A 15,054-nucleotide genomic window follows, 5' to 3' on the forward strand; every position below is an offset into this window, starting at 1 on the left:
CTCCCCAAAGCAATAATTAATATTGTTCCTGAAGATCATGGCCGAGAAATAAAGCAGGCAAGAAAGAAAGATAGCAGGATTACTTCGTGTACCCCAAAAGCCATTCTTGTTTTCATCTCCATTCCTCATATGCATACATATCAATAGTCCGTAGAACCCAAAACGGAAACTAGCTAGTTAAATTTCCATTTTCAGGAGCTCCAAACATGTCTCTGAGTCCTCCTCGTCCTGAAAACAACTCTGAGGCTAGGCCAATCTACCAGGTCTACTGGTGCTACCAATGCCAAAGGCAGGTCAGGATCGCCTCCACTCCTGACCCAGTCGTCTGCCCGCGCTGTTTCGGGCAGTTCCTCCTCGAAATGGACACCACATTCAGGCCCAGTCGACGCTTCATCGACTTCACAGACTTCGAATCCACCCCAGAAGCGCGTTTGCTAGAAGCGCTTTCCCTCATGCTCGACCCGTCCATCCGGCTTTTCGATAGCGGAGCACTCCAATCGGAACCCGAAACCCGACGTTCCCGCCCAACCAGGCGTAGAAGAAACCGTAGCTTCGATGATGACATAGAGCGCGGGGACCCGACCCACCCTGAACTCGGTACCCGAAACCGACCCGGGACGTGGATCATAGTACGACCCATCGACGACGATCCGATTCAACCCTTTCGCAGATCAAGAGGTAATCAAAACCCGGTTTTACCGGTACCACGTGGAGTGGATCCGGGAAACTACTTTTTCGGGTCGGGGCTCCAGGGGCTCATCGAGGAGCTGACCCAAAACGACCGACCCGGACCGCCTCCCGTACCCGAAACGGCAATCAACTCAATCCCAACCGTTAAGATTAGCGAGGCCCATTTGAGCAACGACCCGAATTGTCCTATTTGCATGGAGGAGTTTAAGGTGGGGGGAGAAGCGAGAGAGCTGCCATGCAAGCATATATACCACGATGAATGCATTGTGCCGTGGCTGAGGCTTCACAATTCTTGCCCGGTTTGCCGGGTTGAGATTCCTATTTCGACTGATGAGGAATCGGAGGGTTCGAACAGCGGTGGAGGGAGGAGGGGGCGGCGGGGCATGAGGTGGAGTCGGCTCGGGTCTTTGTGGCCGTTTCGGAGGAGATATCGCCGGATTCCGGTTCAGGGCGGAAATGATGATGATCATGGTGACACTTCGAGAGTTGGTTAGTGTTGATTTCAATTACTTGATTCAGTTACTTGGTGAAATCAAAGTGTGGATTATATTATGTACGTGTGTTGTTCTAATTATTGTAGTGTTGTGCCTCTAATTTGATGAATGAGTTCTTTTAACTTCTTGTTCGTTTCTTGTGAGTGAAGGTGTTTGGTAGAGATACAAAGGAAACTTGTCTTGCAAGAAAACAATAGATAAGTAGACAATTTGAGTTGAGAGTTGGAAATTCTGTCAGAATATGTGTTGAACTTTATTCTTGGCTGACAAACAGTTTTTCCGTAAATGTTTGCTTTATAAAGCAAAATTGCCGGCCAAAAAGGTCGTCAGCATATCATAATTTTGTTTTTGATTTACATTTTTGCCGGCGTGTTGGCAAAGATCTTACTAGTAATTAGTAAAGATCACAAACGCGAGAATAAACAGTTATTTCTAGAAATCGTTATAGAGGAAATGAGCGGAAGTGGAAGGGTCGTTAAGTCTTGCGCATTCTCAATCATAGTTTTGCATAATGGCCTCTTCAATCTTGATACTAAAGTTGAAAATATATGTTTTCGTGTAGTCAACCCATGGTGGCATTCTTGCTCTATTCTTTAGCCCTCACATGTTGCTTCAGTACCGTTCATCATGTTACACGAAATTGATCACTTCAACACTGATCAGGTAAATTACGTATCCATGCTAGTGCTGTAGTTCTAAACTAGAGTTCTGCATCAGAGAGCAGTCAGATAACCAATAATACCCTTTTCTCCAGGAGCAAAAGCTGGTGCATAAATCAAATCGCAGCTAAAATTCTACTCCAATCAACATCTGATAACCGAAGCCAGCCAATGTGTAACTGATTCCCTAATATAGTGAATGACTTGATTACAGACATGATTAGATGTACATACGCAATATATATGTATACATAATTCATGTTTTAGAACAGTTAATCCATCATAAAGAACAAAAGTATTAAAAGGTTTCTTAAATGACGCATCGGAGAAGTTTATATCTATTGTATCAATGTCAGATAACACTTTTAGTTAGGATATAACAATAAATGGATTGGCAATCGGAAGGCAAAGGATTGTTTGCTTCTGCACTACGTCTTCAGGGAGATAGGAAGGAAAGAAGACATCAGTAAGAACTAAGAACGCTTTGGATGACAGTGCATCCCAGCGTGGAATCCTTCTGTGTATGCAGTGTTTTTGAATATCATCTGCAATAAAAATGACAACATGTCTGAATACTAACAATCGTTTAAAATCTTCTCAACAGTTGTACACTAATAATGTGCACTACAAAGCTGCTATGACACACTAATACTATATTTAATATAAATAATAAATTACTCAAAATAAAGCATTCCACCATCAAAGCAAAATACTTACAATCGTGTTGTGCAATTCTGCAGCTAATTGATTTTTAATTTTCTTTGATAACAATTCTCCAAGCTCTTCTCCATGTTCCTTAATATTCTCCTCCGTAATCTGTATGACTTGATTCTGGTGAGCACATCATATAAAACTGCTAAAGTTGAAAATGGAGAAAAGCATAGTATTCTTCTAACCTCTTTCAGCACTAGCGAAGATGTTGAATCCAGTAAGTCATCAACCATTTTTCCAACATCTGTTATGTTGGCTGGTTTATCCTGGGTTTTTTTAGCATTAATGGATGGCTTAGAAGTGCTCACTGCATCATGAAAGAATTTGACTGGTTAACATCAATAACAATACATGGAAGTCTTTCATTACACACCCACACTCCCAAAGAAGAAAGTCTAATTTTATCACAAAGGAAGTAGAATAAAATCAAAACTATACTTATACGAGTATTGAGACATCAAATAGTAAAGTTCTTATCAGTAGTTAAATATACTAGAAAAACAACACACAAGTCAATAAAATGGAACAGATATCGAGATAGAAATCTCTAGACCAAAGACTCACAGAATAAATTCTAGCTGAAACGTAAAGGATGCAGTAAATTACTATAACAAGTTGAGTTCGATTCAATTAAATCTCTTGACTTACATGGACATAAAAGAGCATTTTAACATACTTCTAATTCTGTTTACATAGTAAACTTTGACCTCTCAAAAAGAATTTGGCGCTCTTTTCTTTTTTCGCTTACATAAAATCTGAACCTAAGACTCTGCCACTGCTGCTATGGAGAATTGATTTTGCTTGTCGACACTCATTCTATATATCAACAAAGAATCTCATCTACACATGATAGTACCTGTACTTTTTGTGGACTTGTTACCCACAGAAACTGTATTTTCTATGCGACCTTTCGAGGAAGCTGCTGTTTCCGGGGGATCTGGCAATACTACGGAACTAGACGGAACAAGAGATGCAAGATCAGGAGGTTGGTCCTTCCCAACTGATGGGTTAGCCTGCAACAGAACAATTATGTTAGATGGAACGATGTAATATTCATTACTGAATACTGGAAACTGTATTCTAATTACCTCCAAGTCAACATATGAGGGGTCTCTCTTAATTGACTTAAGAAACTTGTCGAGACCATTGGTGGTTAGTGCTGGGAACAGAAATATATATAATGGATCAGCATTAAACTTATCAAAGTAAAATAACATCAAGAATTCATAATTGCAGTAGCCTGACAAATAACATTTTGTAAGATAAGATGTGGAAGTTCGAACTGATGATACCAGAAGATTGCAAAATTATTGACAATGCAATTTTCTTTCACAAATGAACAGAAATAATAAAGGATCATGTTAAGGCATAGTGGCATCACAAAAGACTTTAAAGTTCAGGCAATTAAAAGTAGTGTTCCTTGCCTAGAAAACTGGAAGTAGTGGTTCCGTAATTACCAGCAATAAACACTATTTTGTTGTCAAGGCTACAGTACGATAACCAAAACTATAAAATTTCAACAGATTTTAAGTACACACAGAACATAGATTATAGGACTCTTGAATACATCATTTCCATTCATCGAAACCCATATTACTTACAGATTGACATGTCATTCGATAATGGGTGGAAGAAGCAAAACTCCTGACTTTTAAATTTTTGATCCAACAGCAGAGAGACATTGCTACAAGAAAGAGACAAACGACAAAACCATAAGAGAATTCTAAACTATATCATGGCCAGCATCATTATCATGAACTCAGCTGGAAAGATAGCTGTTTCACCACTTAAATCAAGTATAAAATCAAAACCATGTCAAAGTTATGAATTTTAATCGGTAAGTGGTTGAATGTATATTGGATTGTCACGTAGGGAAAGTGGCATCAATCACATGGTAATAAGAATTGGTTGCAAGAGAAAAGATACATTACTTTAAGTTCACAGCCAAAAGTACCAACGCATGGATGGAGAATCATGAAGAGAAACAAGTTATTTGAATATCTTAATGAAAATGAAAGACAAATACCATGCAGATTCGTTCACCAGTGATAAAGGAGTAACACAACCCAATGGGACCTGGCAAATAAAATGCAAGATACAGCATCAGAAAGAAAATTACAAAGATGCACACATATATACATAATATACTTATGACAATTTTCAAAGCATAATTTCTTTTGTTTATTGAAAAGATGTACTTGAATACCCTTCTCGGTTTGTTTGAATTGACAGTTAAACAGCAAAGTGAATCTTAGCATATGCCAACCTGAAGTATTTCTCCCAGTGCTTCTTCAGGAGCCATTCTCAAGCCACCTTTTCCCAAACCAAGCCTCACAGATAGAACTGCTCAGATTTCAAGTAACAAATAAAGATCATTAACAGCCATGCCCATGCAGAAACTGACTTCAGAACTTTCTCCCAAAAAAAAAATAAAAAAATTGTCCAAAACCATGATTTCCACCCAGAACTGTGGGGACTATAGCACACGGTTTTTGGCCAAAATCTCATGTTCTTATTTTCGTAACAAAATCTTCTCATTGGTAAATTATCATTTTAAGCAATTCTATGACAGATGGATTTCAAAAACTACACGTTACATTAAAGAATGATTCAAATTAGGAAGACTTGCATACCTTTCAGATCTACTTTAGTATCTGCCAAAGCGGAAACAATATAGAACCTACTCTTCTTATCCTGCATTTATAAATAAAAAATAAAAAAAAACAGGAGGTACTAAGCCACGGTGTGCACAATGTAGGAAAACAGAAACTGCGAAATGAACTACTATGCAATGCGAATGCTGTTTAACAAAAAGTTGGAATGCCATACCTTCAAGAACAAATTTTTACTGAGTCCACCTCCCAGATGTCCAACATATTTTGCCTGATCGAAAAAAAATTACATTCTTGCCTCAGATTATCAAAACATATCAAAAAAAAAAAAAAAAAATGTCTTTACCTGAGCCTCAACTGTCAAAACAACAGGATGATCATACTGGGAAAAATCAATGTGAAGCTCCTGATAAAACCAGCAGTATAGGTTAGTTCTGGGAAACTACACAGATGCATCTGTTGAAAATTCTAGATTCTCAAAATTGAAGACACTGGAGCAACAAAAAGTTAAAATACAGAGTCTTGCGAGCTATGGATTCATTTATCATCATTCAATCTATAGTTATCAAAAGACCAAGCATCAAGGACATTGAGTCTTCTAATTGAGCTCAAAATAATGAAATTCTAGCACAAACAAAGAATTCCCAGATCAAATTTATAATAGCTCAGTTCGATATACACAGAAATACACTGAATGAAACACGAGAAAGAGAGAAGGTAAGACCTTTAAGCGGGCAAGCAACTGTTCCTTGGAAAGACCCATGTTTGGTTTTGCAGAGCGGAAGGCAAATAGTGAAAGGGTTACTTACGGAGGACGGCGGTGAGACGCAGAGGCAGAGGGAAGCTAAATGTAATCGGGTTGTGGTTTGTCGGGTCGATTCATAGAATTTAGGCCCGATAAAGCCAATACAATAAGCCCACTTAGCCATTCGTCCCTAGGATTCTTGCACACTCTGCCGATAAATAATTCCTTGGTAAAACTCCAAATATATATTCCGTCGATTCCTAAAGTCTTGAAGTAGAATATCAAAAAAAGAATCTAGCATATTCAAAAGGAAAATAAATTTTTTCATTTCAAAACAAAACATGCCCAGTACCATTTTATTTGGTTTATGACATTAATTTGTCATAGAATGACTAGTCATTGAAAAATTTTGTGGGACTCGTTATGATTTTTTGTTCTATATATATTCCATCATTTAGCTACGTCAAGCTAATGATGTAGCTCATAATTTAGCTATGTTAGCTTCAATCTCTAGGATTTCTCGTTCATGGGAGAATATCCCTCCTGATTTCATTAGTGAGGCTTTGTTGAATGATTGTAATTTTTTATTGAGTTTTATTTAATAAAGACCTTATTATTTCTCTAAAAAAAAGTCATAGAATTTTAAATTTTAATGCCACTTATGTACGTTTCAGTCCAATTGTGTAAACATATATGAGCAATAATTATGATGATATGCCCTTTATTTTGCATGGATAACCTTACAAAATGGATCTCTTACAAAAACAGTTATAAAACCACTTTGTAAATGTAGGGGTGTGTTTTGAAAATTTTCTTGACAAGCATATGCGTAGCTCATTATAAGGATCGGAACAGAGGATGATGGCTAGGGCCAATTTTGTCATGAACACCAATCAAACCCAACAAAGTTTCTGACTAGAAGATATTTTACTTAAAACTGATCGAATACAATTTCATTCATTAGTTTCAATCGTTCACATAGTTTAATTCACAGATCTGTATAGGTTTCCCTATGAAGAACAGGCAGACTATTAATTATTATAAACCAATGATTAATTAAGAAGACTCCCCAACAATACTATTAAATATTAGTTTGAATTTACAACCCCACACTGCTTCCTAATCTGCCCAGATGTGCCCGTAAGGACCCCAATTGCTCCCATCCTCTTCATAGACTGACCAAACTCCGTGAAGAAATCATTTGCCTTGAGCAATTTCTGAACAGCATTGTTTGACACTTTGTTTGTTAAAAGAGCAGCGTCGGATTGGAAGAGACCCTTATTCTGCTTAAGGTTTGTGTAGTAGTGATTGTCAAACTTTTGAAAGCTTCCAGGGTCTAGTTCTACAGCAGTGGTTGTGTCACGAGGGCCTTGGCATTGGGTCTTCAACAAGGCAGCATATGTGGAGTCCAAAGACGGGTCTTGATCTCCTTTTCCGGTGAAGTTGTAGAGCCGGTTGCTGAATAAATTGCAATGCCCAACACCAATGCTGTGTCCACCTACATTTGTAACATATTTATACATGTTATATGTAATTTATACTTACAGATACTGACATGTTATATTGTCATACTGTGAATCAATACTACATATTTATACATAAGTTCAATCCGAGTTAATAATCAAACAAAACATATGGGCTGGATCTAGCTATTTGTATATATTACCTGACAGTACCACAAGATCTTGCACAGTGAGACCTCTATTTGCAAAACTTTGTTTGAGTTGAGTGAAGTTGAAGAAAGGAGCTGGAAGGTTACGTAAGACCTCATTTGCTATTGAAACAGTGCCATCTCGTCTACCGGTAAGAACATCCCATAGTGATTTCTTGAACTGAATATTATGTATGACACATAATTAGAGTAATTAGAGTCGAGAAATATATAGAGGTATCACTGAAATTAGTTATTACTGAGCGCGCCTAGCTGCTAGCTAGTACTGCACTTGTTCAATGCACCTACTTGGAATGACATAGAATCCCTAGTCGCCAACGCAAGAATATCAGCACAAGATACAACTCCTGGGCATGCCTTCTCCAACTGTTCTTTTATATCATCAATAACATCAAAACCCTCCAAAGAAGAGTTTGGGAACGAATCCCTCTCTGCAGTGTTATTTGCTGAAGAGCTCAACAAAACCGAGGCCTCGCATCCCTGCAGAAACCGACCGAAAAACCATTATAATTCTAGATAGTAATCAACTATTCAACTCAAAAATTTGATCATATAACACACACACACACACACACTAGACGTATTATTTCATAACAACATTCATGCAAGTTCAATTATTAGTATTTAGATGGCATACCCTTACAAAACAGTCATGGAAATGCATCCTCAGCAACTTTGCTGGCAAGTTGGGATTGGCGGAGACGTGGTTCCACGTGGCGTTCTTGACAATCTGCTCTGCTAGAGGACATGTTCTTTTGTAGAAACCTTTCCTCAGGCTACCACCTAAGCAACCCCCTAGATTAATGCAAACAACTATACAGACCAATAAGATCAAATTGATGTTATTGGTTTTCATTTTCAGAATCTCAATTGAGAGAGCCAAACTAGTGCAGTACTTCCTTTCACTAAAGAAGATAGCTTTTTTTTTTTTTTTTTGGTGAATCGCTAAAGAAGATAGCTATTGGATGTACTTGTATAGTTTCTAGCACAGGGTGATCCTTTTATACTAGATTTGGCTTGATGGCATCAGTGCATCACCTTCCATGCAATTAAGCAATAGATAACTTATATAATTTCCATTGATCAAGTCCAACCTAATTAAATAACCCGAATTCAAAATGCTAGCATTAGTAAAATTAGGAACCTAGCTACTTGCATGCATTGTAAAATCTTATACACAAGCTCCACCAACTTCATCAGTCTGCATGAAAGCGGGTGTTGTGTGACAGAGAAGTTGATGGCATATTTGATATTTAATGAGTTCCTCGATTCGTGATTACGCTAGCTTTAAGATTGAGCTTGTGTGCATTTATACATGTAAGATGGCACTGATGTTTGGCTGGTCAAACATCTTGTCTGGTTAATTAGGAATTAGGCTGACTTGTTAAACATTTATATGTCTTAATCTAGCTATGAGTTTAGTTTAGATTTTATCAAACAGATTGCCTGAACCTCAACGGATAAACACCGCGGTTCAAGTCAACTTTTGGAAATTTAACAGGAATGAAGATGGAGTAGGAGAAGGAGCTAGCTGCAAATCATACAATGCAATTAAGCTGGAGCATGCCATGGTCAAACACTGATCTTTTGAGTCGTCAAACAGCTCAAGTCTTCATATATAGATTTTCCTATTTTCCTCGACAAGCTGTATGTAATCGATCACTTCAAAGTCACTCCATGAATACTAAAACCGAAAGAGTCTTCCTAGTTAGTTAGTTGAAGCTGATCGATCACGAAAAAGGTTTGAATTCCCCAAAGTCAGAACTTAATCTCGATTACAGCCTAATACTGAAGTCAAATTTATTAGGGTTACTTGAGGCCTCTAAGGTTGTTTGCAGCTAGCTAGAAGCCTAGTAGTCTTTTTATTAATGGGTGTTTAGGACTTTAGTGAAGTTCAATAATTATGAGCTGGAGATTATTAACGCGTTAATGAGCTGTGTTATCCAAACCTAGTTGTTACTCGTCAGCCATGTGAGCATGGTTGACATACTGTGCTTTCAATCCATGAAAGAATGAAGTAGATGGAGGTTGACAGTTTCTCCCCAGATTTTATATACTGCAGCTCAGTTGGGCTTCTGTACAGAAGAACAATAAAACCACGAGGTCCATGACCAATTCAATTTGCAGCCCAGTTTATCGAGCAACCTCATTTTCGAAATTGGCTCGAACCCGGTTTTGTATTTCCTTTGAATCGCATTATCGTCGTGAGTCAAAAATTCTCGTCTTATTCATGAGTTGTTTTATTCATGTAAAGAAAATAATTATACACAAACATCTCCTGACCTAGTCACTCAAAAATTATCTTAGATAGTGAATATCCAAACATAGAAAGGAGAATCAAGCACTCAAAATAACTGAGACCCAAATCTAAATTTAAAATATAAGTACATATATAAGCTTAATTCATCTCATTATAATAAGAGATTGTTGCAACAATCATCAATCTGCCTTAATTTTGTCCTAATGAGACCAAACCTAAATCATTGAGCTCATGGCCAGTGTTGGATCTGAATATCTGATCAACTCAACATGCATCTGAGTGATCTACATATGTATTGAGAATCAGTGCATCACCCTCAACTCAATACCATTATATCAGAGTTGTTAAAGCCAATCAGCAAACCAAAAAAGAATTCCCTTTTTTCTTTGAAAACCAAACAATAGAACCCACATATAATCAAACAAATCAATCCCACCAAATTTATAATGTTATTCCAATAGTCCTTGTCTTTGAATTCCAAACCATGATTAATCATTATAATAACCCATTAGCATAGTTCCAAAGGGATACAATACCAAATACAACAAAACTTGCTCACTAAACATTAAACCTTAGTAATATCAACAACATTTAGGCAATAATATAGATTATAGGAACATGGAAATTTGGGATTAATTGAACCCTTTGAGCTGAGTTCACATGCTGTGTCTTCAATTGTAGTAATTTAGAGAATTGTCATTTAGGGGTGTCATCACTGGGTCATGTGCTCAAAAATTAATAAAATTGAGTACCTTGAAGGGTAATCCTATGTTGGCTCTTCTGAGGGCCCAAACTGCCCATATTTCTCAATAAAGGAGGTCCTTAACCAAAACACATAGGTTTCCTGAGAATGGCCCATGGAGAATGGGTGAAGAAGAAGACCAAATACAGTGTAAACTGTAAGGGAAAGGGAAACAAATGAGAATGGGACCCCATGCCATGCTCTCAGCCACTGCTCCTTTGAGGACAGATCATGTGCATTCTTGGCTTGAACAAGTTCTGCAAACACTTGACCAGATTCAAATGCTTGCTCCAAACTGTCAAATTCATTGATTCTACTGTAAAAAAGTACATGATTAGACATATCGTTTCTTTTTATTTGACACAAAAAACAAAAGCAAAGGCATATATCATTTTTGATGAGTAATGTTCTTTTTATTCCATTGAGATATACCATGTGAGAATATCAATTTGAACTACATCTTTAAATAATATGATAAAACGATCCATCTGAATGTTGTAAAATAACATTTAAGATTCAGATATTAGGGTTTTTTTTTTTTTTTTTTGCCTTCACATGAGTTTCCCTTTTCCAGATTTGTGCTTGCCTATTATAGGAAGAGACTTTCTTTTTAATTCACTGGTCTCTAGTACCAAATGAGGCCTGAGCTACACAAGGAAACTACAAGACCTCTTGCAGGTGCAACTGGTGTAAATCCTACTAACCTTAACCTGATTGGGTCTAATGCAAGTCTCTGTTGTTCTCTCTTTCATTAAATTGATTTTCCCAACGAAGAAAAATTAAAAACTGAGGAAAATTGTTCCTTGAGATGAAAACAAATTCAGAGGGTTTCAAGTTTCCACAACTCTCCTCATGTTCCTCCTGGTCTCTGTTCCAACTTCCAAGTGAGATAGGCATCTCTGACACCTCCCCCATACACAATAAGTGAGAGTCTCAGACTCTTCACATGAGACAATAGCCATACATAACATGGGACGTAAGATGAAATTGTTGAAAAAATTTCCCCATTTCTCTTATTCAATTACAATCTAAGACCATATATTAATAACATTGCATAATATTACACACTTTTGCATTTAACAATACATATCAATAATACTAGAAACTTACATGAGATAATACTAGAAACTTACATGAGATAATACTAGAAACTTACATGAGATAGAGTCCAAAAAGATGTCTCTTCATCTCAATGTAAATTTCTTCACCTATCATATGGAATGTAAAAGAATTTGGGTCACTGTCAGTAATATCTTCAAGCAATTTTCTGAAGATGATTGAATGAATATGAATTGGATTAAAATAGTATGATCATGGTGCTGCTACTATCTGCAGGCCAAGTGTTGATGATTTGTCTCAGCAGAAGCTCCACAAGCGAATATCGCTTTCTTCATAGAAGTCATAATTCATAGGTGGATCCAACAAGGCACCAGTGAATAAATCATCAAAGTTGTTCCATGATTCCATGGTGCAGATTGGTACATCATAGTCCGCCTGTGGATTATGATCATAAGTAGTAGGAGTATAGGACCCAAATGAGCCCATCAGCGAGGACATGTCATCGTCAACGAGATTAATCGACGGTGAGGATGATGACATTGATGGGGATGAGACCAGTGATGAAGATGAAGAAGAGAGATCATTAGGAGGCGGTGATGGTGGAGATGAGGCTGTGATGGTGGTGGCATTTTCATGATTGAAGCTATTAGCAGCAGCTGCAGCTACTCTCTGAATGGACTTAGGGGACATGATAGTATTTTCATGAGGAACAAACTGTGAGGAGGCACTGATTGGGAAGTTGAGATTGGCTGAGGAGCCTTTGAGGCACAAGAGAGCGGCATCATAGGCTCTGGCTGCTGCTTCCGCTGTTGAGTATGAGCCTAGCCATATTCTTGTTTTCTGGTTTGGGGCTCTAATCTCCGAAACCCATGAGCCCCAGCTCCTCATCCTCACACCCTTGTACTTCTTCTTCTTGTCGTCCCTCGATGTTGTTTTCGACGAAGGCACTAATGGTTTCAATGAGGTCTCAGAAGCCAGCTGAATCCTCTGCTCTGTCTTCACCATAGCTAATGAAGGAGATGATAGTATGCTCTGATGAACAAGGGGTGGTGTTGATTGCTGCTGAAGCCTTGAAGGGTAGTGACTGGTTGTGTGTCTTTGATCTCTAGGTAGGTAACTTCTCTGGTAGTTCTGGTGTGCAAGTGATGAAATGAATGAGATTTGGAACTCAATGTGATGGAGAACGAGTTGCTATTTATAGAGGTGTTGAGCTAAACACAGCTAGCCAGCAGATCTCTCTAGTACTCTAGTCGATCAATAAAAAACAGTATGGCTATGAAAGCAACTTAATGACTATTAAATTGGGTGCATGACAGATATTTTAAAGTTTGCAAAATAGATAGAAATTTTATATAAACAAGAAGATGAATATCCTTAAATTTACTTTCCTGTCCTATCACAGGTATAATCAAAATACTTGATTATTAATCTGCAAATTTTCTATGATGTATAAAATAAAATAACTACTAATTTCAAAATCTTATATTGTTCAACAATCGATCAATGATGTATATTAAGCTAACAAATTACTAACCCTCTTCCATCTAAAACTGCAATTCCTTAACTACATTCTGTATTCTGTATGAAGACACTTGGATTACCTTTTCAATTGGGTGACAGTTGCATAACTGAAAGTAACAAGCAATCGACTCAAAAGTGTAATTCTTTTTGATTGTCAACCGAATATTTCAACATGGGATCTATATGGCTCCAATCAGAGACCAGCATGGAAAGTTATCAAAGTAAATTATTACTAACTAATGTTCCTGAGTTTTTGACTGAGACAACAAGTCACCGAAGCCAACCCTCCCCAGTTGACACCCAACACAATGCTACATTATTAACCAAAAAAAAGAGGGTTTTGCCTTGTGACAACACAATGCAACTTTGCCTCCATGTTACATATTTTTTTCATATCTATTTTGTCCCATCATATTCGTTAAAACAGTGATGTTATTGCTTATGAAATTGATGCGACAATAATTCATAGGAGTAGAGATCACTGAGAGAGACATAAGGCAACTTCCAGGATCTGCAGGGTAATGCATGCTAGCTTAGCTTGATAAAGCTTTTTCACAAACCAAACCAAACCAAACCAAAACAAAAGAAATAGATTATATATATTAATTTTCATAAACACAAAACTCAAAATTAACGCGCATTCTACTACAGTAAGCCAAAATATACTCACAGCTGGACATTGTCTGTCTCGCAGCTCTAAAACCGCGTCTCATCTTCTTCTTCTTCTTCTTTCGCTCTCAGGCAAATCATCAAACGGGTGGTGGGCACTCTCTCCCTCTCTCTTTCGTACAAGTTCAAGTGCAATTGAAATTAAATGATGCTAAAGTCGCAACTGTGTGATGGGAAATCTTGGGATGCTTACGCCTGCGTGTCTTGACTTTAGCTCTAGCTGTTGGCTTCTTAAGTTCGATGTGGGACTGATGGATTCTCTTCGTCTTTTTTCACTTTGGAGCAAAATGCCAGCACAGAAAGACGAACATGCATTGCATGGTGCATGGTGCATGGCATGGAGTGATCGATGATGTAGGAAACACGCTCTTTTCTTGAAACAAAGTTGGACGGTTGGACCCTAGTTTTATTTTTCACTTTAGACTAAGAAAGCTACTTTGAAAGGGCTGAGACCAAGTGATGTAACATGCAGAGATTGTTTTAACAGCTTAATATCTAGCATAGCTGCCGCCATGGTCGAGTATACCGACAATGCCATCTTGTGAAAACCCTTTTCATGTTGTAGTAGCAATGTCAATGTAGACTATAGAGTAATATAAATACCCATTTTGAGACTTTGAGTGTAAGGACCAAGGACTAAGGACTAAGAAGTGAGGGTCAATACCTAAATATATATTAAGGTAGAGATAAATAGTAATGTGAACTGACAATTTTTGTGGTACCTACTTGTATTTCATACATACATTTACAGATACAAAAATAAATTTGTTGTCATTGTGATAAGGTCGTAAGGAGAGTCATTTTTTTAAATAATTTTAATTCTATTATAGGTAATTACTCCACCTGCAATATTTTTACTTATTTGTGAACAAATTGTTGTCAATATTGTAACTTAGTTCAATTATACGTAAATAAGTGTAAAACGAATATAGTAATTTTGTTGTCAATGTCATAAATTTAGTTTAATTAAATTATAATTTTGGTTCAATTAGATGTAAAATGAGTGTATGATAAACATCCTAATCTTATGCATAGACAATCTCGAACTGAACATACATTAAAGATACAATATGCTATATATGTATCTTATGAGCGAATGAAACATTCAAAACAGAAATTCATACGTTTAGCATCATTTACACGGCACCTTTTTCAAAATTAAGTCAAAATGTCGGAATATGGGAAAATGTCAATGAAGGTAATTGAATCATTGAATGATA

The 15,054-nt window shown here is 37.3% G+C and overlaps 4 protein-coding genes across 5 annotated transcripts; 1 reads left to right on the forward strand and 3 right to left on the reverse strand.

The window, feature by feature from the left end:
• Positions 1-2,057, forward strand: LOC133740728 (E3 ubiquitin-protein ligase RZF1). Its single transcript, XM_062168670.1, has 3 exons — positions 1-1,179; positions 1,747-1,847; positions 1,939-2,057. The coding sequence occupies exons 1-2, from the start codon at positions 207-209 to the stop codon at positions 1,779-1,781; spliced, it is 1,008 nt and encodes a 335-aa protein (XP_062024654.1). The 5' UTR covers positions 1-206; the 3' UTR covers positions 1,782-1,847; positions 1,939-2,057.
• A 66-nt stretch (positions 2,058-2,123) lies between these two features.
• Positions 2,124-6,047, reverse strand: LOC133740729 (uncharacterized). 2 transcript variants are annotated; one of them, XM_062168672.1, is made up of 12 exons: positions 5,891-6,047; positions 5,513-5,572; positions 5,384-5,437; positions 5,188-5,248; positions 4,821-4,897; positions 4,581-4,630; positions 4,156-4,238; positions 3,643-3,713; positions 3,417-3,567; positions 2,740-2,861; positions 2,561-2,659; positions 2,124-2,388 (listed from the first exon to the last, which is right to left on the reverse strand). In XM_062168672.1, the coding sequence occupies exons 1-12, from the start codon at positions 5,927-5,929 to the stop codon at positions 2,317-2,319; spliced, it is 939 nt and encodes a 312-aa protein (XP_062024656.1). In that variant the 5' UTR covers positions 5,930-6,047; the 3' UTR covers positions 2,124-2,316. The 2 variants fall into 2 exon arrangements, with proteins under 2 accessions (XP_062024656.1, XP_062024655.1); XM_062168671.1 differs by having other exon boundaries at positions 3,411-3,567; positions 5,891-6,046.
• An 852-nt stretch (positions 6,048-6,899) lies between these two features.
• LOC133741332 (peroxidase 27-like) lies at positions 6,900-8,525 on the reverse strand. The gene is made up of 4 exons (XM_062169257.1): positions 8,221-8,525; positions 7,872-8,063; positions 7,578-7,743; positions 6,900-7,409 (listed from the first exon to the last, which is right to left on the reverse strand). Exons 1-4 carry the CDS (start codon positions 8,437-8,439, stop codon positions 7,000-7,002), a joined length of 987 nt encoding a protein of 328 aa, XP_062025241.1. The 5' UTR covers positions 8,440-8,525; the 3' UTR covers positions 6,900-6,999.
• Positions 8,526-11,572: 3,047 nt separating this feature from the next.
• On the reverse strand, positions 11,573-12,826 carry LOC133738622 (ethylene-responsive transcription factor ERF014). Its single transcript, XM_062166197.1, has one exon. It carries the CDS (start codon positions 12,647-12,649, stop codon positions 11,942-11,944), a length of 708 nt encoding a protein of 235 aa, XP_062022181.1. The 5' UTR covers positions 12,650-12,826; the 3' UTR covers positions 11,573-11,941.
• Between the last annotated feature and the right edge of the window lie 2,228 nt (positions 12,827-15,054).

Source organism: Rosa rugosa, chromosome 3, assembly GCF_958449725.1.
Source record: "Rosa rugosa chromosome 3, drRosRugo1.1, whole genome shotgun sequence".
In the NCBI taxonomy this organism is placed as follows: domain Eukaryota; kingdom Viridiplantae; phylum Streptophyta; class Magnoliopsida; order Rosales; family Rosaceae; genus Rosa; species Rosa rugosa.

What these genes read in the sequence shown, in the direction of transcription:
- LOC133741332 (XM_062169257.1), bottom strand. Translation starts at nt 8,439, where the DNA reads ATGAAAACCAATAACATCAATTTGATCTTATTGGTCTGTATAGTTGTT. An exon ending in GGGATTCTATGTCATTCCAA is followed by an intron (nt 7,744 to 7,871) that starts GTAGGTGCATTG and finishes CATAATATTCAG; the next exon opens with TTCAAGAAATCACTATGGGA. An exon ending in AGATCTTGTGGTACTGTCAG is followed by an intron (nt 7,410 to 7,577) that starts GTAATATATACA and finishes TTACAAATGTAG; the next exon opens with GTGGACACAGCATTGGTGTT.
- LOC133738622 (XM_062166197.1), bottom strand. Translation starts at nt 12,649, where the DNA reads ATGGTGAAGACAGAGCAGAGGATTCAGCTGGCTTCTGAGACCTCATTG.
- LOC133740729 (XM_062168671.1), bottom strand. Translation starts at nt 5,929, where the DNA reads ATGGGTCTTTCCAAGGAACAGTTGCTTGCCCGCTTAAAG. An exon ending in CACTGGGAGAAATACTTCAG is followed by an intron (nt 4,631 to 4,820) that starts GTTGGCATATGC and finishes TTTATTTGCCAG; the next exon opens with GTCCCATTGGGTTGTGTTAC. An exon ending in CAAGTCCACAAAAAGTACAG is followed by an intron (nt 2,862 to 3,410) that starts GTACTATCATGT and finishes TTCATGATGCAG; the next exon opens with TGAGCACTTCTAAGCCATCC.
- LOC133740728 (XM_062168670.1), top strand. Translation starts at nt 207, where the DNA reads ATGTCTCTGAGTCCTCCTCGTCCTGAAAACAACTCTGAGGCTAGGCCA. An exon ending in TGGTGACACTTCGAGAGTTG is followed by an intron (nt 1,180 to 1,746) that starts GTTAGTGTTGAT and finishes GTTTTCGTGTAG; the next exon opens with TCAACCCATGGTGGCATTCT.